At 40.1% G+C, this 24,970-nt stretch overlaps 3 protein-coding genes across 6 annotated transcripts; 2 read left to right on the top strand and 1 right to left on the bottom strand.

The window, feature by feature from the left end:
* LOC134813695 (uncharacterized) lies at nt 1-4,181 on the bottom strand. Of its 3 annotated transcripts, none has more exons than XM_063821542.1 (8): nt 4,112-4,181; nt 3,690-3,774; nt 2,971-3,510; nt 2,349-2,504; nt 1,810-1,986; nt 1,224-1,401; nt 859-998; nt 1-667 (listed from the first exon to the last, which is right to left on the bottom strand). In XM_063821542.1, exons 1-8 carry the CDS (start codon nt 4,115-4,117, stop codon nt 471-473), a joined length of 1,479 nt encoding a protein of 492 aa, XP_063677612.1. In that variant the 5' UTR covers nt 4,118-4,181; the 3' UTR covers nt 1-470. The 3 variants fall into 3 exon arrangements, with proteins under 3 accessions (XP_063677612.1, XP_063677611.1, XP_063677610.1); XM_063821541.1 differs by having other exon boundaries at nt 1-655; nt 3,690-3,858; XM_063821540.1 differs by having other exon boundaries at nt 3,690-3,858.
* LOC134813696 (uncharacterized) lies at nt 2,547-24,970 on the top strand. 2 transcript variants are annotated; one of them, XM_063821543.1, is made up of 4 exons: nt 2,547-2,566; nt 24,065-24,127; nt 24,313-24,573; nt 24,693-24,970. In XM_063821543.1, the coding sequence occupies exons 2-3, from the start codon at nt 24,076-24,078 to the stop codon at nt 24,570-24,572; spliced, it is 312 nt and encodes a 103-aa protein (XP_063677613.1). In that variant the 5' UTR covers nt 2,547-2,566; nt 24,065-24,075; the 3' UTR covers nt 24,573; nt 24,693-24,970. The 2 variants fall into 2 exon arrangements, with proteins under 2 accessions (XP_063677613.1, XP_063677614.1); XM_063821544.1 differs by lacking the exon at nt 2,547-2,566 and having other exon boundaries at nt 24,071-24,127; nt 24,358-24,573.
* On the top strand, nt 13,783-17,025 carry LOC134814377 (octapeptide-repeat protein T2-like). Its single transcript, XM_063822476.1, has 2 exons — nt 13,783-13,871; nt 16,434-17,025. The coding sequence occupies exons 1-2, from the start codon at nt 13,783-13,785 to the stop codon at nt 17,023-17,025; spliced, it is 681 nt and encodes a 226-aa protein (XP_063678546.1).

The raw sequence follows: 24,970 nt of genomic DNA on the forward strand, positions 1-24,970 counted from the left end.
GTTGCAGCATCGCTTCACTTATAGGTGCATATAAGGCCCGATGTAATTGCTATGACCAGTTTACTGGTCAACTGGTGTTTCGGTGTCCCTAATTTTGTTTACACTCGGTCACTTGTCAAGGCATGTAAGGTCATTCGGTGATATTTTCTTTGAAATAAAATGATGTATTTGTGTAACAATTTGAAATTTTATTGATAAAAAAAATACAAGAGCTCAAAAACAAAAACCCAAGTTTACTTTTAGCCATGTGGCCAAATATTTAAAATATTGCTCTAAACTATACTAACTTACTAATATCATGCAAATTTATTAATGTCTGAATGCCGAAGCAATACATTTATTGTTCCCCTTTTTCTTTGAAAAGTGTATAATACAGTTTATATGCTCAAAATCTAATTAAGTCAAGTTCGTGTCCTTTTGTAATATCTATTCAATCTGCGATCATCGAAAAGATCACTTGATAGAAAATTCTAAAAGAATGCTACTACCAGGAGAACAATTGTGATGGCTGAGCTGCTAGTAAGGGTAGCAGCTTGCGAATATTCACAACTGAATGTTTTTGCACAGTCGTCATCGTGACCATCATTACCATCGTCTTCTGGCTCATCTTCTGGCTTATCTTCTGGCTCATCTTCTGGCTCATCTTCTGGCTTATCTTCTGGCTTAGCTGTAATTTAAAATATGTTCAATAATTGCGGAACTAACAATCATTTGTAATCGTTGGAAACACGTATTTATATTTTAAGAATCTTAGAGTCTAAGAGGACGGGGCAATTACATTACTTCTCTCCCAGGCTAGAGACTAAAGAGCCGAGCAGTACTATCACTATCATATAATTAGCTTTAACAGTAACTTACGGACACATTTCAAGGCATCAAAGATAGCCTTGAAGTCGGTGTATAATTTAGCGTAATCGTTGACGCAGCTGAAACTGATGGTGTCGTATCCAAACTGAGATTCATCATTGAAGTTTTCCGGGTCGTACTCGAACACATACCTGGGATTCCAACTTTATCAATTGAATCATAATATAATCCTGAAACTTAATATAATCCTGAAACTTACAGACTTACTTTCTCGCTAACACACAATTTTCTGTAGTTTGAAGAGGACTCCACGATATTCAAAGGAAAAAAAATTACTGCCCCCAGCCCCCTACCCCTGCCCTCTCCCCCCAGCTCCCTCTTTACATATGACCATAGACATGATGTAGACCACTTACTCGGCTCCATCATTTTTGTCTTTACAGATAAAGTCAAGTCTTTCCCCCAAGAAGATAACTTTGTCACGATCCCCCTCCGACAGTTCCATTCCGACAAACGGTCCAACGTTGTCCACGTGCACATCTATGTGCTCATTGGTAGTCATTACAGTCGCATCAGCTTCCGACACACTACAAACTGAACGTCACAGTTAAAAGAGCTATCTAAATCTGAGTAGCAATTACGACTAACTCTGAACTTATCGTACCTTATTTGGACAGACATAATTCTGGATGGATATATTTTTATTCTTGGCTTACAATTTGTTTATTTGGCAACTTTTTGCTTCAAGCTTTGTTAATGAACAGCCAACTGATTCGAAGACAATATAAAAGCAGCCGTATAATACTCGTTTAAACATAAAAAAGTCCTTCACTAACTTTTAATGTCTGTCCAAATAAAGTCCCATAAGGTCCGTGCAATCACCCATATATTCCGCAACCATTGGTTAACAAATTTGACAATTAAGGGATAAATTTGCTAATCGCGATAATAGTCCCATAACACATATTTACCTTTGTATTAACAAGTTATATCGTTTCTTACCAAAATTTTGTTTTGCATTACAGGTATCATGAGTATCATCCCAACAGCTATATCCATCGCTTTGACACGTCTCTTTAATATGATATTTACCGTAAGGCATTTTACTTTTAACCTCTCTGACGGTGTTGGGTTGAGGACAGGAGGGATTTTCACTCTGCACGAGATCCGTATACTTGTCTGAAATGAAGGAGGTTATTTTATAAAAGCAACTAAATCACGAACAATATACATGTCTGAAATATAGGAGGTTATTTTATAAAAGCAACTAAATCACGAACAATATACATGTCTGAAATGAAGGAGGTTATTTTATAAAAGCAACTAAATCACGAACAATATACATGTCTGAAATGAAGGAAGTTATTGTATAAAAGCAACTAAATAATAATCATAATATTATTTCGCTAGAGTCAGAATACCCCGACTTAGTATGTATAGCAACTGCTCGTAACTAAATTAATAATACTATGAACGAGCGCATAGTCACCATGGAAACGCATAGTCACCATGGTAACGGTTTAAACTTTGGATTTACTCACAGTTGTCTGTGTTTACGCATTCCGGGAATGAAAACCCATTTATCAGCTCCGCAGAGCTACCGGGGTAGCTTGCCCGTTGCAGGATATAACCGAATCCAGCTGCTCCCATCGCGACAATTTCGATGTCACTGTCTGTAATAGAGTCTCCGGGGATGGCTGGGAAGTTGTTTTGCTATCAGTTTCAATACTTTCAACATTACTATATAACAAATAATTTGAGATCATGAATACGATGTTGTTACATTGAAGCTTAGAACATTTCCTTATCCTGATGAGAGCCTTTTCTCTGTCGCAACAAACGGAAAAACTGCAAATTTTGCCCCAGAATCATATATCAATATAATATTATAGGTGTGAACTGTGAAAACGTTTGGGCTTATTACTCAGTTACTGATACGACTAGCTATAATCATTCATTCGAGAAAAACATCAAATCAATCGATGAGGTTGTTCACTCAGGGGAAGTAAAGTGCTTGACAATTGTGCTTGACATCAGGGTCCCATTGCATTGATAAAGCGGATTTGGAGGAAAGGGAAGAGGTACGGTTAATTGGGGTTTACTGTTTTATGATATGAAAATGTTTTGTTGGATGTACTTTGATCATTTTTCAGATTAACTTACGGTATTGAAATGTGATTACACCATCTGGATGATCCGGGCCCATAGACAACTCCAGGAACAATCCATCAGCATATATATCCTCTGATTGCGTCTTCAAGAACGTCCATACGTGACTGGGAAATTTGTCAGTCGTCTTTAGTTTGCTATCTTCTGCCAGGAGACCATCTTTCCTGTCGCTCAGATAAACTTCCAACTGACCGTCCTCGTCGAAGGCATACGTCACGTACCAATCGTTCATCGTGCCCTTAGCGTTGTCTCCGTCTACTGGATACGTATAAGACATCGTGGTGGTGTCTTCCGCCAGGATTTCCGGATCAAAAAAGATTATGTTCATCTGATACTCATGCGAATCCGTGAACATAGCTACCATGCGTACAGTTTTAACATCATATCCATTATCAGTACTAAAAGTGGATACTTCGTGGCTAGTCTTGCCCGTCTTACGTCCTTCTCCAATCTTGAGTGTCAGCGCCGCAACAGACAAGTCATATGCGATTTGGAATTTGTTGCCGAAAGCTGCAGATGAGTCATCCGTCATAACTGAAACAAAAGCATAAATTGTATCTTCAAATGGAATATTCGGGGTATTAGACTGAACTGGAAACAAACAGATTTAAAATTGTGCGCCGTGTCATTGATTGACGATATCAACTCATCAATTGGAGTATAATATTATCCCCTGTTAACAAAAAGAAAGATTTGTGATCAAATATACTTACCTGAGCTATCCGGAAGAGCAGCCACTTCCTTCATAATATCATACAAGCTGCTAGCATCCTTCGTAAAATGGTACTGAAATGATTCCTGTAAAAACGTAGTATCAGTTGCAGGAAAGCAATACCGTTCCGCTAGAGTACCACCGAACACGAACAGAACCAAGATCAAGATCTGAAAGAAAAACAAATTAAAATATATTAACAAAGTGGTTTTACGAATGTCAATAATATAAGTTAAAATCTTAAACTTTGTTCAAATTAATAAGAAATGGCCATAATTGCGCCGAATAGTTTTAGTTGGTAGGAGGACGTAGCTTTTCTGATTTTATTGAGAAATTACTACAACTAATCACTGCACATGACGTGTTGACAACCCCTGCTAAATGAAAATGGTACTTTATGGAGCACATCAGTCAATCACTCACCTTCATCTTTAATAGAAATAGATGTGCAGCACTGTCGATAGTCGTTACACTTACTGTTTAGATTATTCCTACATTGCATTGAAAAATATTTAGAAAATTTCTTTTAAAACACATTAATTAATTATTATTGATCATTCACGTAACGAGAACGGCAAAACGTGCCTCATGATAATAATACAATGATTCACATGTATTATAAATCAAGAGGCTTGCATATAATGAACATATTGACACGGGTGCAGAGTTGAGTCTGTACGGAACCTAGTAGTTTCAGATCCTTGTTTAACTTGCCGTACAGCAAGGTCATCCACTACTTTAGCCCGGCGAGGCACATAACTCCCTCTACAACTCCATGACAAATGTTTCATATATACTAGCCGAGTTCACAAGAATATATCCTTGTGTATTATAGCAGTATATACGATTATAGATGAGGGAGGAAAAAATTTTCCCTAAAAACCTTTAACTACTGTAATAAAATAAAAATAGCATCAATACTAATAAAGCCAAGATGTGTGTGTGTGTGTGTGTTTGTGTAATTTCCGGTCGGTTATATTGAAAAAACGGTAAGAGTTACAGGACAGGTTTTTTCGGTATAGTATCGACAAAACTCTGACAAAGCCCATATGCAAATTTTTTTAAATTCGGCCGGTGGTAAGTGGCTTAATTGATGGTTTTGTACTATTAATGCAACATTATGGAGTGAGCCACTAAAATGGCTCACTTTTTCTTCCTATTCGCTTTCTCTTCCATTACTGCATATTATGTAGATTGTAGCGTTGGTAATTAGGTTAGCTCCGCAAGTGATATTAGAAGTGTAGGGCACTGATTGCAGTCTGTTTAAACTGTAGAGAGAGTTCATACATTCATACGACAATGTTTATGCGTGTAATACTAATACTATACGCTTATTAGGGGAGGGGGGAGCCACTCATTACGGTCTGTTTGTTTACTTTCATACGACAATGTAATGCATGTTTTCAAATATAAGGCGGGTGTGGTGCGGAGTTAATAAGGGTTAATTTCTAAAACGATTTAAAGCGGTTTAAGACGAGAGTGATCAGGTGTAAAAGTCGTGGTACAGAATACAGATACTATTACTATTGGATACGTGAGGGAACTCCGAATAGAATTGCTCACCTTATAATGCGGGTTTTGACTCAACGGGTAATTACTCCTACCTTTTTAACTGCGGCAGTGAAATCCCGGCCGGGTTACACTAGTTATAAAATATGATGAAGTAATTGAAGTCCATGCTTAAGACACAAGTCCGAAATGATTTTCAGGAATCGAGAGCTGGCATTGGGATCGAATGAGAAACTGGCTTAGCCGACTGTATGATTCATACAGTGAAACAAGAAATTTAAGACTCATGTACAATTGGTGTGGGACAGCCCTTAAATAAACATTTTGCAATTTATGGAGGATTTCTGGAATGAGCGTGATCTTAATCAGGTAACCGGAAGTTAATTGTATCATGAAATTCAATTGTTCAGGAATTTGTTCACTGAGACTCACAAAGCTATACTCCAGTCAGAGTTTAGAATCCAAAGCTAAATTGTCAGGAATTGTGATAATTTGCAAATCTGCAAGATAATTGTATTTGTGTGACTGGAATGAGCGTGACTGGAGTCTGGAATGAGCGTGATCTTAATCAGGTAACCGGAAGTTAATTGTATCATGAAATTCAATTGTTCAGGAATTTGTTCACTGCAGAGACTCACAAAGCTATACAGATACTCCAGTCAGAGTTTAGAATCCAAAGCTAAATTGTCAGGAATTGTGATAATTTGCAAATCTGCAAGATAATTGTATTTGTAGTTGACAAATCACAGACCCAAGACCTTGTGCGGAAACGCATACCACAAATAAATCAATCGCCGATAAGAAGAATACGGTCGCACTCAATCACTCGCTAAAAATAATTATCAGGGTAGCAGGAAAAATAAAGATTTCCAGGATAACTTTGAAAATCTTTTGACTTAAACATTTTTCTGTTAGCGTCAAATGTCCGTCAATGTCCGCTGATGTCCCAAGAACACGTCCGTTATCTCATAGAGTTCAAAAAGGAAACGGACATTGGCGGACATAAACCCCCTCCCCCCTAAGGCTAAAATAACAAATAATTTCATATGCAAATTTTAATGAGGGAGGACAAAATTTGCCCTAAAAACCTTTCACTACTGTAATCAAATAAAAATAGTATTGCGAAGCTTTTAAATTAAGTTTCATTCTGAAAAATAGGATTCAAGCGATTAAACAATGTCAATATAAAGAAAGTCATAATGTCAATGAGACGCAGACGATTGCGCTTTTAAAATTTTTTTCTTTCGACTTTGAGTTTGACTAGTGGCATTGCCATTGGCGGCGGCTGAAAGCACTAAATTTAGTATCGATAAAAAGGAGAGTAGAGCGTTTTTACTTGTTTCCTCGACATACAATTTGCATTTTACGTCGATGGTAACCTCCAGACCGACCTGTATGTAAAGGAAACTCATTCTAGGTCTTATCTTTACTTTGGATCCACCCACCCTAACCATGTCTATAGCAGCATCATCTATTCCCAATGTCTCCGTCTCCGCCGTATCATCAATGACAATGATAGGTTAGCCCTAAGAATCGACGAGCTGAAAGAGTGTTTTTCGAACTCAAACTACCCGAAAAAGATGATCAACAACATCTCTTCGAAGGTGAAAACATTCGAACGCAGGCTCCCCACCTGCAGGGACACCTCGAACAGTTCTATATTGCTCCCTGTGTCCCCTGAGAACACAATACATGTAATCTCCACCTTCGGAAGTGACGCGGCACTGATAGACATAATTGAAAAGTTTGAGTCCACCATAGAGACCTCCCCGAGTTTGTCGTCTACCTCTAACACCGACACGACAAGTACAACGGAGACCTCCAACAACGAAAGAAACACCGGCAAAAGACTATTCAGTTATGTTAAACGATCATGCGCATCTTTGCGGAGAAGACTCCTCAACCCACAATTGCACGCAGAGAATAACACTTTAACAAAACAGAACCATGCCACCAGAGAAACTGTAAGTGTTGTTCCATGATAGGAAGTGAGAAGTCTTATTGTATTAATGGAGTCAAGATAAGACAAGCTCCAGGGACAGCTGTTCTAGCCACAACATAGTCTATATATTCATTTGTAAATTATGTCCATCTCCTTTCTGCTATGTTGGACGTACCATTAGGACTGTGATCCTTTTGGTATGCCACTTTTATTTGAAAAGAAAACTTTTGATAATGGTCCTTAAATTATTCCACCCTTGATGCAGGGACAAGTGTTTTTTTTACTAGTTGGGGCCTCACAACCCCCCATACCCGAGTGCTTCCCATTCCATTTTTGAGAGTTCGACTTCTTTTTACCTAACATCCTTTAATTATATCTTTTTTAGATTTACCCCTGAGTTCGTTGATCAATTCCCAGGTTTTTTAAATATTTCCTTTAGCAAGTTCAAATTTTTTCCCATAGTGGGCTTTTTTCGCAGATTTTATAGCTTTGTTTAAGATAGAACGATACTCCTTATACTTAAGATATAAAGTTTCCTCACCTAATGGGTTGATTTTGGTACACGAAGCCTTCCATCGCTTGTAGTGAAAGCCTTTAGTAAACACAGATTTAATTAACGCAGAAGTGATCCATGGATTCATCAATCTATTGCGTTTTGATTGAAAACCAGCAGTACAGTCCACTTTGAAATTCAGTTCGATTTTTTTCGACAGTTTCGACAAATTTTTCAAAACCTTCCTCATCATACGAAAAGTTCGATTGGTAGATATCCTTTCCAATATTATTGAGGAAACTTTCTATATTAGACTCACAGTAATCATACTTAGGTTTAAGTTTGGCAGTATTTGAACTCTCTTTAATATTACACGATATGAAACAGAAGATTGGGTTATGATGGGAAATCTTGGATTCAAGAATTCCAGATCCTAAGACACGCTCAGTAGAGTTCACTAAAATATTATCAATTAAGCTTTCATTGCAACCCGGCTTGGCATGGGTGGCAATCGATATCAAAGGGATTAAATTGTTACTGTAGATAGTTTGTTCAAATTCAGCTATGTTTCGTCCCTGGGCCAAAAGATCAACATTGAAGTCACCTGTCAAGGCTACATTATTAGACGGTAGAAATTTCATCAACACATCAAGCTCAGCAAGTGCATCTTGAATATCACCACTAGGGGGCCTGTAAACAACACCAGCAATCTGTGGAACCTCTGTGTTAGTGATCTCAACGAAAAGTGTTTCAAGATTGTCAGAGCATTTACATAACTTTTCGATTCGGCTGTATTGGTACTGATTGTCAATATATATACCAAGGCCACTACCTTTCTTTTTCCCATCAGTTTTGGAGTTGTACTCACTGCTGTAACCATCAATTTTGTATGGATCCTTATTTTCCTCATCAATGTTTGTTTCAACTAGCGCAATAACTGCAAATTTCTCATCATATTGACACATATCAGTAATAAAGCTGTCAAAGTTAGATGCGTTCCCATCAATGTTGTTAAACACAATAGATATAAACGGCTTGTTATGGTTAAGTATGTTTTTTGACAGCCGGTTGAAATTTGTCATGTTGTAATACCTACAGTCTTTTAGAATGTTTGAAATAGTCTCCATATCCTCGTCTCTTTCTACAGTGTTGGGATCATATTTGTCATAAATAATTGAGTTAAAAGGATTGTACCTTTGGGATTTGAAGGCGTAACACTGACTGCAGTGCCACATTTGTTTAACATGATCAAATTTAAAACTCTGTTCAGAACATTTGGCATGATATATTGTATCGCAACTCTCACATATTATGATTTTATGATGGCTTAGTACATTGCTATCACAACCTGGACATCTCTCTCTTGTAATATTGAAGTTTATTGAGGTCATATCGGTAAGATATCACCCCTACTACGGACTACCCCTACTTAGGGCACTACTATAGTCACCATTTCCACCTTTAAATCTTTCCGTGGACTGACTTCCACCACGTTGTACAATACACCGTTTTATGTTCATACCATATATTTTCAGGCCTTCTCTCCCGAGATGAACAACATCATTGACCAATGGTGTGCCATCACGTGAGAATCTACCATACTTAGAGGGGATACATCCGTTAACAGAACCTAGTACAGAGTTATCTATAATAAACATGTTTTTCCTATTATAAACCATGTCGACAATTAAACTGTTTAACTCCCCTATACGTGAGTTAACAAACTGTGATTTGGTGGGCAAGAGTAAACTAATATGAACTTTACTATTAGGATAAAATTGCTGAATTTCACAACATTTCTTCTTAAGCTTAGCAATAAGTGTTCTAGTGGATGGTCTGTTGGAATCATCTCGAATATCATTGATTCCCGTATGTATAACAATGTTCCGAAAAGGGTCTATGTCTTTGGGAGCAGGAATATCGTCGATTTTAGCAGCCCACTTTCGCTTACCGGGAACCCATTTTCCTAGAGTTCCAACATCTTTACCAAATTTAATGTACTTAGTGTTTGAGTCTCCAATTAACACTGTGCTATTTTTGTAGAAAGGCGCAATATGCCTAAAGGTAAAGCTGTACCTCACAGAAGTTTTCTCTTCAGATTCCTCGCCATCTTCTTCATTAGCGAGGGGTTCAATACCATGATTCCAGATTTCCTGGGACATTCTGGACATCACGTATACACTTCCATCTTTGAGCTTTAAGGACTTTTCAGTCGACTTATGTGTGAACTTTATTGTGCGTTCTTCACCAAGGGACACAGTGACTATTATCGATTCTGGGTCAATAAGAACCTCATTGTCGCAGTGTTGGGGGATATAGCTACTGTTGCCTGTATATCTTGTAACAAGGCAAGAGTTCAGCCAGCTCTTCCTATTGGGGAGAGAGGGACGCACACAGTCCAAAAGATCTTGTATCTCCGGTGGAGTTTCCTTTGCCTGATGATAGGCTCCTGTGTACCAGTATCCATGTTCACCAAAGTAGACAACATCCCTGCTGCCATCAACCGAAGAAAAATCCGCACTATTGTCCTCCAGCAGCTTTATAAGTTTGCTGTGAAGCTCAACAGGCACTATATCTTCCTGATAATTTAGATAAGGGTCACATGCAGGGCCTTCAGGAATTTGAGATGCAGCAAAGTGAGGAGAAGTAGTGTTGGGGGTCATAAGAATAGAGGCATTGTAAGGTAGTTCATCTTCATCAAAGTTCTGTGTGGACGTTGAGGGACATACATGATCATTGATCTTTTCCAATTGCACTTTGATCTGGGTCATCAGCTTGTCAACATGATCGAAAGTACTGCTGTTAGTCGGAGGTTGCTCTGTCATAGGTATATTTTTGAGAGAATCCTTCAGGCCATCAATCTCCTGTTTGAGAGAGTTGCTGGTTGTCTCAAGAGCTGAGCCACTCTCCTTTACTTTCGTAAGTACACCCTTGATAGAGGCTATGTCTTCAGTGATATCTTCAATTCCAGTTACTAATCTTTCTGTTCTTTTGGAGTGTTCTTTGAAACTGTCCTCCTTGAGTATGAGGTGTTTGATATGCTCGTTGAAGAACTCTATGGTTGTTGTACTTTCTTTGAGTTCCTCATTACACTTTGATATCTTAGAAATATTGCTAAAGTATTCTGTTAAGGCTTTGGATTTTTCCTCCTCCTTCAATCTTCTTGTGTAAGGAAAGATAAAGCAGTCCGGGCACTTCCAGGAAGTGCTGAGCTTCTTTAGAGAAGTTGCTGTGAGGCCAGCAAGGTTAACACAGTTAGAATGGAAGGTCTGCTTACAATTAACACATAAGATTGCAGGGTTCTTTGACTCTACAAAGCAGGGACACTTAGAGAGTAGCGTGCCTGGGATCGATGCTGGTTCGTTGTTCTCTACATCTACAAAGTCTCCATCAGATGTTAGATCTGCATCTGGCTCTGTGTTCCTATTATGTATTCTGCTAGTGACTTTTCGGCTTAAAGCTGGGCTCGAAATAGGAGTGGATCCAGCTGACTTGCACCCTCGAGACGTGGAATTAAAGAGGTCCGATCTCCTGTCGAGTTTCTTGTCGGTCTTTTTCATGATGATAATGGATGCGGAGTACAGGGGTGAGCGGAGGGGGCCAGGGTCAGACCCATCGAACCAGACCAGTAAACCTGAAACAAGCTAGGCGGCAGTGAGATGATATGTATAGACGCTTTGGCAGTCAATTATAGCCTACATTTAAGTGTCCATAGATTCAAAAGTATAAAAGATACAGTCATTTCGAAGCACAGGTTTTAAAGATAATTGTTTATACTTTAGTTTACACTATATTGAAAAATAATTTATCGTCATAATCATCACTTGATGACGTCATCAATTTAAGTGTTTTAAAACTTGATTTTTGACAAAATAACAACTTTTCAAATCGATTTTACAACATTAAAAAGTAATTTTATTCAAAATCTGAGGACACTTTCACCTTAGATAATTGTTCAAGCATTCTGAAAATCTACCGGAAAAGTTTCCTACCTTAATCCTTCATAAAGATACTCGCTATTGAAGTTAGTGCTTTTTTGAAGAATAATTTTATAAAAACACAAAAGTTGTGAATTAGTATTCTCTGGTGTTGGGCCATCTGTTGGGTTGTGGAGCTCAATTTTGCTTCTGAAAGGTCTAAATTGTGTTATAGGCCAGTTTTAAAGTTGAAAATCGAAAAGTTGCACACGTGGGGACACGCCCAAATTGATTTAAAATAGCTTATATCACTGAAAATTGTTATTTTCACGATTTTTATCAACTTTGGAGTCCCGTTGTGATCCAAGTTCTTTTTGAAATCTTCTGAAACTTTGCATGCTTATCAAACTATATATTAAATACCACTATGCTAAATTTTACGGTGATTCAATATTGTATGCGCACGCAACGTCCGCTCAAAGTTTGCACGTGCGAAAGGTGAGAATTTTGATCATTCGTGATTTCGAATATATTCTGCTTTCCCACGATATTTAAATGCCATTATATATATGAATTAAATGCCAACTTGAATGAGTAAAAAGTGCCATATTCAGTCTGTTATCGACAGATATACCTACCTAAACACAAGGAAATGTTTTCAAAGGTAAAATTTCGAAATCGTTGAAATTACCTCCTTATTAATGAAGTTTCGACTTTGTAAATTATCCTGACATTATAATCAAAAAGAGATGATATTTGACCAAAACCCATAATCATGGGTAGAGTGAACCGCTGCCAGTGTCTCTGATCTTTTCCAAACAAAAGGAAATGATATTAATTTGAGGAACCGTCCGCAAATGCAAATTGATACCGAGAATGAAATCGGTCGCTCGCTTTTCCCATTCATTCACGGCTCACGAATTGTAATAAAGCTTATTGAATGGGAAAAGCGAGCGACCGATTTCATTCTCGGTATCAATTTGCATTTGCGGACGGTTCTCTAAATTAATATCATTTCCTTTTGTTTGGAAAAGATCAGAGACACTGGCAGCGGTTCACTCTACCCATGATTATGGGTTTTGGTCAAATAAGTTATTGTAAAAGTTAGATACATTAATTTCTTTCACATCAAGAGCTGTTCTGATTATAGTTTGAATTGATTTATACAGGAAATATTTATATAGAAACTCATGCCAATTTTCGTCACATTCACCTCACAGTAAAAAAGAGGTACCATATTCTGAGTGTGACAAAATTGACGAAATACTGTCTTATAACCGCTTGATCCGTGCCATTTAACCAATGTTGTATCATAATTGTTAGATCGACCTATAATAATCTACTATAGTTGGTGTTGGTGTTGGTGTTGGTGTTGGTGTTGGTGTTGGTGTTGGTGTTGGTGTTGGTGTTGGTGTTGGTGTTGGTGTTGGTGTTGGTGTTGGTGTTGGTGTTGGTGTTGGTGTTGGTGTTGGTGTTGGTGTTGGTGTTGGTGTTGGTGTTGGTGTTGGTGTTGGTGTTGGTGTTGGTGTTGGTGTTGGTGTTGGTGTTGGTGTTGGTGTTGGTGTTGGTGTTGGTGTTGGTGTTGGTGTTGGTGTTGGTGTTGGTGTTGGTGTTGGTGTTGGTGTTGGTGTTGGTGTTGGTGTTGGTGTTGGTGTTGGTGTTGGTGTTGGTGTTGGTGTTGGTGTTGGTGTTGGTGTTGGTGTTGGTGTTGGTGTTGGTGTTGGTGTTGGTGTTGGTGTTGGTGTTGGTGTTGGTGTTGGTGTTGGTGTTGGTGTTGGTGTTGGTGTTGGTGTTGGTGTTGGTGTTGGTGTTGGTGTTGGTGTTGGTGTTGGTGTTGGTGTTGGTGTTGGTGTTGGTGTTGGTGTTGGTGTTGGTGTTGGTGTTGGTGTTGGTGTTGGTGTTGGTGTTGGTGTTGGTGTTGGTGTTGGTGTTGGTGTTGGTGTTGGTGTTGGTGTATTTATCTTCCTTTCCTCCTATTCGGTTTAACTCACTAAATATTTGTCCTGCTCCGCATTCCACCTGCGGAGCTACAGAAACACACAAACAGCACAATGATCGCAATCCAAACAATTAGACTTATCATCGGAATGCACCGCAGACTAATTCGAATGTAGTGGAATTGTTGAAATATGAAAATATCATAGCCCCACTCACCCAGTCAGCAAGGACTCACGTGTGGGCCTCCTGCTACATCAGGATGGATTATCGCATACTGTTCATTACTCATACAGAGATGAGTAGTTCGCTTTGCCAAGAGGAAGAGAAAGAGAACCTCCTCATTGTGAGCTTTGCCAAGAGAAAGAGAAAGAGAACCTCCTCATTGTGAGCTTGCCAAGAGAAAAAGAAAGTGAAACTCTACATTATGAGCTACAACTGAGCTCAGCTGATCATTATCGAGTTATGAATGTTCAAACAATTAGCGCTGAGAGGACAGGATGATAAATTTGTACGTGTATAATGATTTTAAAGCTTTGACGTGGTATGGTTAAGCCTTAAGGTCGAAGTTTGGGTTACGGATAAAGTTGTGGCTATAACCCTAACTTAACAATAGATTTAATACTTACAAAAAATGTTGCTTAATATGCTATGGGCGAAATACCAAAAGGTGGAATATTTGATCTTCGATCTTGGCCGTAATTTAATGACTGCTTACCCTATTAGATCAGATCACAATTATATATCCTTGAAAACTAACTTTGTTAACCTTCTCAGCCATAAAAAAAACGCATTTCTCTTACAATTGACTATTGAGATGGGCAGTTGCAGTATTGCAGCTAGCTAAAGATATCAGTTTCTCTTTCACTTTGCGTACATGCCTGTTTATTTAATCACGTTATGCCAGACCCATATTTTACAGGGTATTAGGCGTCTGCACGTGAGTTTATCCGGTCTGACAAATGAGCTATAGCATTCCAATAATTCTACTGCAAATATTAAGATTTACATTCTGGGAATGAGAAATGTATTGAGATCATTATAGTCCTACATCCTTTTTATTTTAAATACAGAAACAATGACCAAGAGTTTTAGGAGAAATATTTAGTGATGAGTTAATCCTTCAAATAATTTGAAGTATTACTACGCGGGCCACGGGGGTTTGAATTAAGGGAACAACATTTGAATAATTGGCCTGGATAATAAAATGGAAATTCGATTGTTTGGGGTTTATATGGTTAAGATATGGGTTATGGTTAGGGTTTTGATTAATTGTGCGGTAGTGATATGGTAATGGTTAGGGTTAGAGTTAGTTGTGCGGAAATATCATTGATAGTAAGTGGACAAATGGTACACTTCATTTTCTCTTTGGAATAGTTAAGATATCAGTTACTCTGTAAGCCAGATTTCGGCCATGTTAGAACACCACTTTTTAGACCCAATTTGCACATAGCTACTGTATAAGTGTATAGAAATAACAGCTCATACAATACACCCCGGCCCCTCCCCCACCCCCAAGGCTGGCTGACGTAATGTAAGAACAATCTCTGACTAAAGTTTGTCTTTCTCTATCACTTGAATAACGTACTAAGAACCCTCACTATTAACTAGAGTTTCTCTTTCTGTTTCTCTTAAATAACGAGGCATTATTATATGTTGTACTTGTAGAGAAAGAACCTGCACTATTCCATGATGCTTCGTGTAATAGAGCGACTATAACCGCTGAACACCTATACTTTCTTAACTCAGAGGCTAATAGCTTTATAAACGTAAGTTTACACCGACCTGAACTATAACTCTATAACTCCAACTCTAACCCTGACCTGAACTATAACTCTATAACTCCAACTCTAACCCTGACCTGAACTATAACTCTATAACTCCAACTCTAACCCTGACCTGAACTATAACTCTATAACTCCAACTCTAACCCTGACCTGAACTATAACTCTATAACTCCAACTCTAACCCTGACCTGAACTATAACTCTATAACTCCAACTCTAACCCTGACCTGAACTATAACTCTATAACTCCAACTCTAACCCTGACCTGAACTATAACTCTATAACTCCAACTCTAACCCTGACCTGAACTATAACTCTATAACTCCAACTCTAACCCTGACCTGAACTATAACTCTATAACTCCAACTCTAACCCTGACCTGAACTATAACTCTATAACTCCAACTCTAACCCTGACCCGAACTATAACTCTATAACTCCAACTCTAACCCTGACCTAAACTCTAACCCCAACTCTAACCCTGACCTGAACTATAACTCTATAACTCCAACTCTAACCCTGACCTGAACTATAACTCTATAACTCCAACTCTAACCCTGACCTGAACTATAACTCTATAACTCCAACTCTAACCCTGACCTGAACTATAACTATATAACTCCAACTCTAACCCTGACCTGAACTATAACTATATAACTCCAACTCTAACCCTGACCTGAACTATAACTCTATAACTCCAACTCTAACCCTGACCTAAACTCTAACTCTATAACTCCAACTCTAACCCTGACCTAAACTCTAACCCCAACTCTAACCCTGACCTGAACTATAACCCCAAGGCAGGGAGGCAGGGAGGCAGGGAGGCAGGGAGGTAGGGAGGCAGGGAGGCAGGGAGGCAGGGAGGCAGGGAGGCAGGGAGGCAGGGAGGCAGGGAGGCAGGGAGGCAGGGAGGCAGGGAGGCAGGGGGCAGGGAGGCAGGGAGGCAGGGAGGCAGGGAGGCAGGGAGGCAAGGAGGCAAGGAATCAGGGGCAGGGAGGCAGGGAGGCAGGGAAGCAGGGAGGCGGGGAGGCAGGGAAGCAGGGGGGCAGGGAGGCAGGGAGGCAGGGAGGCAGGGAGGCAGGACTATAACTCTATAACTCCAACTCTAACCCTGACCTGAACTCTAACCCCAACTCTAACCCTGACCTGAACTATAACCCCAAGGCAGGGAGGCAGGGAGGCAGGGAGGCAGGGAGGCAGGGAGGCAGGGAGGCAGGGAGGCAGGGAGGCAGGGAGGCAGGGAGGCAGGGAGGCAGGGAAGCAGGGAGGCAGGGAGGCAGGGAGGCAGGGAGGCAGGGAAGCTGGGAGGCAGGAAGGCAGGGAGGCAGGGAGGCAGGGAGGCAGGGAGGCAGGGAGGCAGGGAGGCAGGGAAGCAGGGAGGCAGGGAGGCTGGGAGGCTGGGAGGCAGGGAGGCAGGGAAGCAGGGAGGCAGGGAGGCAGGGAGGCAGGGAGGCAGGGGGCAGGGAGGCAGAGAGGCAGGGAGGCAGGGATGCAGGGAAGCAGGGGGCAGGGAGGCAGGGAGGCAGGGAGGCAGGGAGGCAGGGAGGCAGGGAGGCAGGGAGGCAGGGAGGCAGGGAGGCAGGGAGGCAGGGAGGCAGGGAGGCAGGGAGGCAGGGAGGCAGAGAAGCAGGGGGCAGGGAGGCAGGGAGGCAGGGAGGCAGGGAGGCAGGGAGGCAGGGAAGCAGGGAGGCAGGGAGGCAGGGAAGCAGGGGGCAGGGAGGCAGGGAGGCAGGGAGGCAGGACTATAACTCTATAACTCCAACTCTAACCCTGACCTGAACTCTAACCCCAACTCTAACCCTGACCTGAACTATAACCCCAAGGCAGGGAGGCAGGGAGGCAGGGAGGCAGGGAGGCAGGGAGGTAGGGAGGCAGGGGGGCAGGGAGGCAGGGAAGCAGTGAGGCAGGGAGGCAGGGAGGCAGGGAGGCAGGGAGGCAGGGAGGCAGGGAGGCAGGGAGGCAGGGAGGCAGGGAGGCAGGGAGGCAGGGAGGCAGGGAGGCTGGGAGGCAGGGAGGCAGGTGTTATACACTCGTTTTAGCAGTTTTAGTACTAGACATTAAACTGTATTTTACCGTAGTATTTTAGGGCATTTATTAGTGTACGACATTTAGTACAGCAGGGTAGTGCAGAGAGTTCAGTTTAACAACTCTGTTTTGGCTATAGGAGGATAGTTAAAGATATTGTTAAGAGCAGAGAGTTTTAGGGAAACAGAAAGTTTATTTTAACATCTCTGTTTTGATTATCAGAGGGTGCATTTTAACACCTCTGTTTTGGTTACAAGGAGGATAGTTTGGGATTTGTTTAGGAATTGCTAAACGAGTGGGAGATTGTTTATACTATCTAAGGATATTTAAGAGTGGGCCTGTTGGATGGCAGGACACTTTTTGGTTTGGATACAGCAGACGTTTACAGTTAATGTTTACTAGGCTATTCGAATTATTGACATGGTATTTGAGGAACTCTGAGATATTGTAATTACAATTCTTAACGGTTTATTCAAATTGAAGTATTTTCCCTTGTCACCTTGCAGAACAAAATATAAAGGAAAAGAGCCTTTTATCAACTGGAGCCTGATTAATCAATCGGTTAATACCCTCGAAGTGAATTGAGCATAGATGACTAGTGGCAGTGACAAGGAAGAAAAGGCTGCAGCAGCGGCTGAAGCAAAAGAGGAGTTGGAGAAAATCAAAGCTGAACGAGAGAAAATCAAAGCTGAACGAGAGACAGGTGGGACAGGAGAAGAAGGTAACCAGCATCACGAAGATGAAACCTTATAAAGGGGGAGAGCCACTCACCAAGGTTCCTGGAGCGGCTGTGGGATTTCCCAACGGTTGTTCTGGGGAAAGTGAAGGCAACATGAGTGAAGTGATCCTAGTCACTGATAGTGATTCAGATGATTCAGATGATTATCACATCATCACAAGGAGTCGGAAGAAGAAGAGGGATCAAGTAATTCCTTGTCCCTCATCTAAGATCACTAAAAGTGGAGGAGAAGCGTCAGCACCAGTGAATCTCACCAGTTCTGGAAATGATGTACCACAGACTGAAGTTGGAAGCGGAGATCTGGCCATTGTGGTGGAAAAGGAGGAACGAGGATTGGATGACACGATAGTAAACTCATCACTCAACGATGTACCGCGTCAGGAAGAAGATCCACAATTAAATCTAAGTGCAGACACCACCGAATCTTTTCACGATGCACTAGATTCAAGTCAATCTCAAAACATTGTCTCTAGTCCGGAAGTAGCGGCTGCATCTGCTGGACCAAGCAGAGAGGGAAATATGCACTTCGGAGAAATAGATAGTAGAGGACTTACTCTTGCTGAGATAGGTCGTGAGGAAGACGGCAGAAATCCGAGGAGAAAGTACGAACTCAGACCGAGAAGGAATAAACCGAAGTACGTTTAGTACAGGTGAGATTCCTGAATAACTTTATTTAAGTAAGATAGCCTGAAAGGTTATTTACGTGATATATATATATATATATTAATTATTGTGCACAATGGTATTTTGTGGTAATCTTGTTTTGCTCTTATGAGTTAACTACAATTAAAAACAATGGTATTTTGTTTAAATATTCACAACAATATCACGGTATCCGGAATTTGAACAGTATATCGTAAAGATAGACCTTGTTGTTGCCCTTTCCGTTTTAACAGTCATATTGTATTACTAGGATCCTGAGTGTTGATTCCTACCGTATTCGGGAGATTGATCACCTCTTTTTTACATTCAGTTTGAATCATAACAACACTTTACTTACAGTAGTACTAATCTTGACATCATTAGAACATGGTTATTTTCAACTTGGTGATGACAATGATTTTGGGCAGCTTTGGTGCCAGTTTTAATAGCAAGAGAGACACATTTTTTTCTCTCAATTTTATGTGGGTTTTAAAAAAAACACTTTGTAGGTAGATTTGATATATATTAGAATTTGTAAAGTTATCCATTGCAATTGCAACGGGAGAACTTCCACAAAATTTTGTGGGGAGGATATGTTATACACTCGTTTTAGCAGTTTTAGTACTAGACATTAAACTGTATTTTACCGTAGTATTTTAGGGCATTTATTAGTGTACGACATTTAGTACAGCAGGGTAGTGCAGAGAGTTCAGTTTAACAACTCTGTTTTGGCTATAGGAGGATAGTTAAAGATATTGTTAAGAGCAGAGAGTTTTAGGGAAACAGAAAGTTTATTTTAACATCTCTGTTTTGATTATCAGAGGGTGCATTTTAAGTTTTAACACCTCTGTTTTGGTTACAAGGAGGATAGTTTGGGATTTGTTTAGGAATTGCTAAACGAGTGGGAGATTGTTTATACTATCTAAGGATATTTAAGAGTGGGCCTGTTGGATGGCAGGACACTTTTTGGTTTGGATACAGCAGACGTTTACAGTTAATGTTTACTAGGCTATTCGAATTATTGACATGGTATTTGAGGAACTCTGAGATATTGTAATTACAATTCTTAACGGTTTATTCAAATTGAAGTATTTTCCCTTGTCACCTTGCAGAACAAAATATAAAGGAAAAGAGCCTTTTATCACAGGGAGGCTGGGAGGCAGGGAGGCAGGGAGGCAGGGAGGCAGGGAGGCAGGGAAGCTGAACAGAAACTCGGAGCCATCGCCTTGGGTTATTAGCACAACATCCATATTAGTGGTAGTTGATGTGTTGATGTGCATTTTCCTTGATGATGCAGCTAACAAAGATCAAAACACAGTGAAACTATTTGTGACTGCACTCACAAATATTTGCAGTGTAAAAGAGCTACAAAAGGTATCTAGATATTATTTAGATATCATCATAACAGCCTTAAACTATTCTACTCTAGAACAATCAGGACAGCTTATACGACCCACTCGTCCTGGAAGTATGAAGCAAATTGTATAGACTACAATGTTGCTGATTACTTGGTTGCTAAACGAAATTAGTGCTTTTCATTCTTATTCTGTGAGATTTGACTCATCCACATAGTATTTCGTTTGTTAGACTCTGAATCAGTATATTGACAATTAACACTTTATTCGGTTACAAAAGCTGGGTCAGTAGATTGCAGTAATTTTGTAAATACCTTTAAAGCTTTAAGTTACAAAATATTCCGAAATATTTGGAAAATGAAGTTACACTTGCATCTGATAAAGATAACACTATAAAATACAATGTACAACCTTTAGTTACCGTGTGGGAGCGATTTATGCTGCTAAAAAACACTCAGCCCATTATTTAATTACAATTATATTGTGAAAGACTGGTTACTCCCCACAAATAGAAGAGTAGACAGTTCCTTCTCCCTTATTAATAAGATATATAATATAACAATATATATAATAGATTCACGACAGCCCGCGCATAATGTGTTCTATATATTCAAATCAGGGATAATTTAGCCTTAGGAGATCAACTCACATTTCCGCCTTTCAGAACTGAAGTACCAGAAAACACGTACATTAAGCCCCCCTGGCCCCCTCCCTCTCCAATTAGTCCCACAAACAATAGAGTAGACAGTTCTTCTCCCTAATGATGAAGCGCCTCTTAATGGGTAACGGTTTCACTTCGACAAGCTAAAAGCTCATCGCGCACTTAGCTTCTTGATGTAAAAGGGAAACACTAATTTGTTTGAAATTTGCTGTTATGGAGGATCAATTTGCTTCTCTCTTTCTCTCTTTGTCATGTAGAAAGAGAAAGCGAGCTGTGTGTAAGATCCTCATAGGAACAGTTGCTAAGTGACGTAAAACAGTGCCGTTAGTTATATAAGAATTCACACATTACATCACTTTAACATGCCACTTTAAATTACGACGTAAAATAACAAAGACGAAACCATTCTATGTAGAAAGAGAAAGCGATCTGGCCCAGGTCGCAGCCGCAATATTGTGACAGTGAAGAGACCATTTCATTGAGCATTCCTTCATTATCATTGTAATAACAATAACTAGTCTTTCAGTGAGAAATACCGCTCATGTTATAGGACCACCTAGCTTGTAGATAAACTTTATTTTAGTCAAAAGAGCCGCGTGCAATTAAGGTTACGATTTCTCCGGAACCTCTGAAAGTTAGCCTATATAAGCCTCAATTTATTACTTAACTTCTAATGATCCTCCAAGGATCATTAGAAGTATAGGAAACCGACGGTGTCTGTAATCTTCCACTATCTCACTATACTCCCGAAATTTCACCGCCGTGGCCGATATAAGAATAATTTATAGTAGTGACAGAGCTTGCTTATTTTTAGTCATAATTGTAGGGGTCCAAAATCATGTTTAAAGCAATTGATCATGATCCAATTTGGTAGACGGAGGTTTTTTTTCGAAAAACGACCGACTTTCGTACCATTTAAACATGTTTCATAAGGTATCTACATTCTACATGCTATTTTTAACTTTTAGTATAATTACTCGGTGGTACTGGTATCCGGCCGAAACATCTTAATTCGGCGGAATTCCGCTGAATCTGCGTTGGAACTGTGAACTCTTTTGTTATTTGACTCATTGGACGCAAGTTGGAACAATTATAGGATTAATTAACTCAATAAATATTTATTGAGTTTGTAGCGTATATATGACGCTTTGCCCTTGTCAGAGGGTCTATCATTATGAGTTTAGATTGAAATTGGCTAATCTCCTCTGAATTGAATACAAATAACACACAATAAATATTTGTCCTTCTCCACATTCCACCTGCGGAGCTACAGAAACACACAAACAGCACAATGATCTCAATCCAAACAATTAGACTTATCATCGGAATGTACCGCAGACTAAATCGTTATAGTGGAATTATTGAAATATGAAGTGGAATTATTGAAATATGAAGATATCATAGCCCCAGTCAGCAAGGACTCACGTGTGGGCCTCCTGCTACATCAGGATGGATTATCGCATACCGTTCATTACTCATACAGAGATGAGTAGGTCGCTTTGCCAAGAGAAAGAGAAAGAGAACCTGATGATCCTGATCATTGTGAGCTTTGCCAAGAGAAAAAGAAAGTGAAACTCTACATTATGAGCTACAACTGAGCTCAGCTGATCGTTATCGAGTTATGAATGTTTGTCCTCCTCCGCATTCCACCTGCGGAGCAAGAGAAACACACAAACAGCACAATGATCTCAATCCAAACAATTAGACTTATCATCGGAATGCACCGCAGACTAATTCAAATGCAGCGGAATTGTTGAAATATGAAAATATCATAGCCCCACTCACCCAGTCAGCAAGGACTCACGTGTGGGCCTCCTGCTACATCAGGATGGATTATCACATACCGTTCATTACTCATACAGAGATGAGTAGTTCGCTTTGCCAAGAGAAAGAGAAAGAGAACCTCCTCATTGTGAGCTTTGCCAAGAGAAAGAGAAAGAGAACCTCCTCATTGTGAGCTTTGCCAAGAGAAAAAGAAAGTGAAACTCTACATTGCATTATGAGCTACAACTGAGCTCAGCTGATCATTATCGAGTTATGAATGTTCAAACAATTAGCGCTGAGAGGACAAGCATATTATATGCTGAATAATATGATGATAAATTTTTATAATGACCTTAAAGCTTTTTCCTGTCTGCCATGCCGAGCTAGGGGACAATCCAAAGATTAAAAAACGTACATATTTGCAGACGTCCGCCGTGGCTAAACCAGTCGGCGGCGGCGTGGGCCCGAAACCCACCGGCGCCGGTGGCGTACGCCGGCGTGAGATCGACCCTATAATAAAAAGACAAAAATGTGGTCTATTATCGGACAAGCCGAGCAAGCCTGCAGCTTTGTGATCCGGACAAGGGTGTTGTTTTAAAAACAACACCCTTGTAAAAATTGGTACGATATCATGCATTCGCAGATCAACTCATGTTTAAGGGGCAATCATGGCTATATTTACTATTTAGCACTCGTTTTCTTTGCTCATCGTTATAAATTCGTGATTATAACAATTCCGATCCCCTGATCAATAAAGAAACCAATTTTCAGCTAAAAAAATTATTATGCTGTATTCAGGAGATTTAAAAGTGTATAGCGTATTTGACCAAAACCCATACTAATTTGAATAACCGTCCGCAAATTCAAAATGAAACCCCCCCCCCCCCCCCCTCCCCGGGACAATACTAACTGTGTACAGAGTAGCTGCCCCCCCCCCCCCCCCCCCCTCAACACACAACGCTAATTTGTTCGCGTTCTAGACATATCAACGACTTGGAAATATGTGCACACTGCACGATGAGCTCCTCACTATACGTAATTAGGGAGTTGTCTCTCTACACAGTCAAAGAGAAACCGATCTACACAGCATTATAGGTGCCGCAAGGTTGCACTAATGACACAGCACGCGCCGTGTCACGTGCCGTGTCACGTGACACATCTTGATGTAGCGGGCACTGTCACGTGCCGTAATTATAGCATGTGATTGATCGTTCGCTTTCGATATTGCTGCAGCCGCGTGAGAGAGCGGTAGTGATTTAAAGCTGCTCCAACGGTCACAGAACAGTGTGTTCCTCAGTTGCGGGTTTGGTGACCATTCTTTTCCTCAAGAAATTATAAGTCTCCGATCAGTCGATCAAGCATTTTGATTCCACTCAAGATTTCTCGTGATCATTCCACGGATTGATGATCAGTTCCGTAATCGATATCGTATTTAATGGCGTCGGTTTTTTTTTTCAATGTTGCATTGTCGCTCCCTAGCTTATTTTATAAACCAAATCTGATACTCAATCGTGATATTTTTAATTACTGGAATTCCAAGTTCTAACTTTGCCTGGAGCTCAATATTCCACGCGTGATAACTGTTTAATTAACACTAATACAATTATCAAGATAATCAAAATGAAATTCTTCCTCCTCGCTATCCTCATGGGCCTGATGGTTGTTGGGATCCGTAAGTTAACTAAACTATAATTCAATATGTTGATAATAATATACTTCTACTGGCATTTTCTAATTGATATATTGATTGCGAATGTTTTGTACAGAGGAGGTATTAGACGCTATTACTGAAGACCAGAATAAATCAATTTGGATAACTGCAATACAAATAATTACCATGAACCTAATTGATTTCAGGCTCTCAGGCTGAAGGTGACGCTGTTGAAGGTGACGCTGTTGAAGGTGACGCTGCTGAAGGTGACGCTGCTGAAGGTGACGCTGCTGAAGGTGACGCTGCTGAAGGTGACGCTGCTGAAGGTGACGCTGCTGAAGGTGACGCTGCTGAAGGTGATGATGCTGCTGAAGGTGATGATGCTGCTGAAGGTGAAGATGACAGTAGTGCACTTAGCATGTCCATCGCCGCAGTTCCTCTTCTCATGGCCGTCCTTCGTTTATAAGGTATGTTATTGACCGATTCCATTGACCATTTTTCTTTTAGCCTTGAAGGTTAGAAATTATGTAATCAATATATTTACTTAATTAAAATTGACAAAGTAGCCAATTCCTATGTCTTTCAGAATCTCAACTCGATCGAAATCACGGAAAACATGCGACTCTGACTGAGCAAAGAATCTTTAAAACCTTGGAGTTATTTTTTCAAGAAGGAACTCCTTTATATTTTAATGAGGCTTATTGTAACATCATTTCGAATGCCGTGATTGAAATAAGAAACTGAATTAAACGAAACGTTTTCTTTATTTTTAGAATTTTGAATCATTGTCAGTTATGTAATAAACCGTTAGCATAGAAAGTTTATCTTATATTTTGTTTTTAGATTTACACTTTCTTATAAAAA

The sequence above is a fragment of the Bolinopsis microptera genome, chromosome 4 (assembly GCF_026151205.1).
Source record: "Bolinopsis microptera isolate Bmic1 chromosome 4, MBARI_Bmic_1.0, whole genome shotgun sequence".
Lineage (NCBI taxonomy): Eukaryota > Metazoa > Ctenophora > Tentaculata > Lobata > Bolinopsidae > Bolinopsis > Bolinopsis microptera.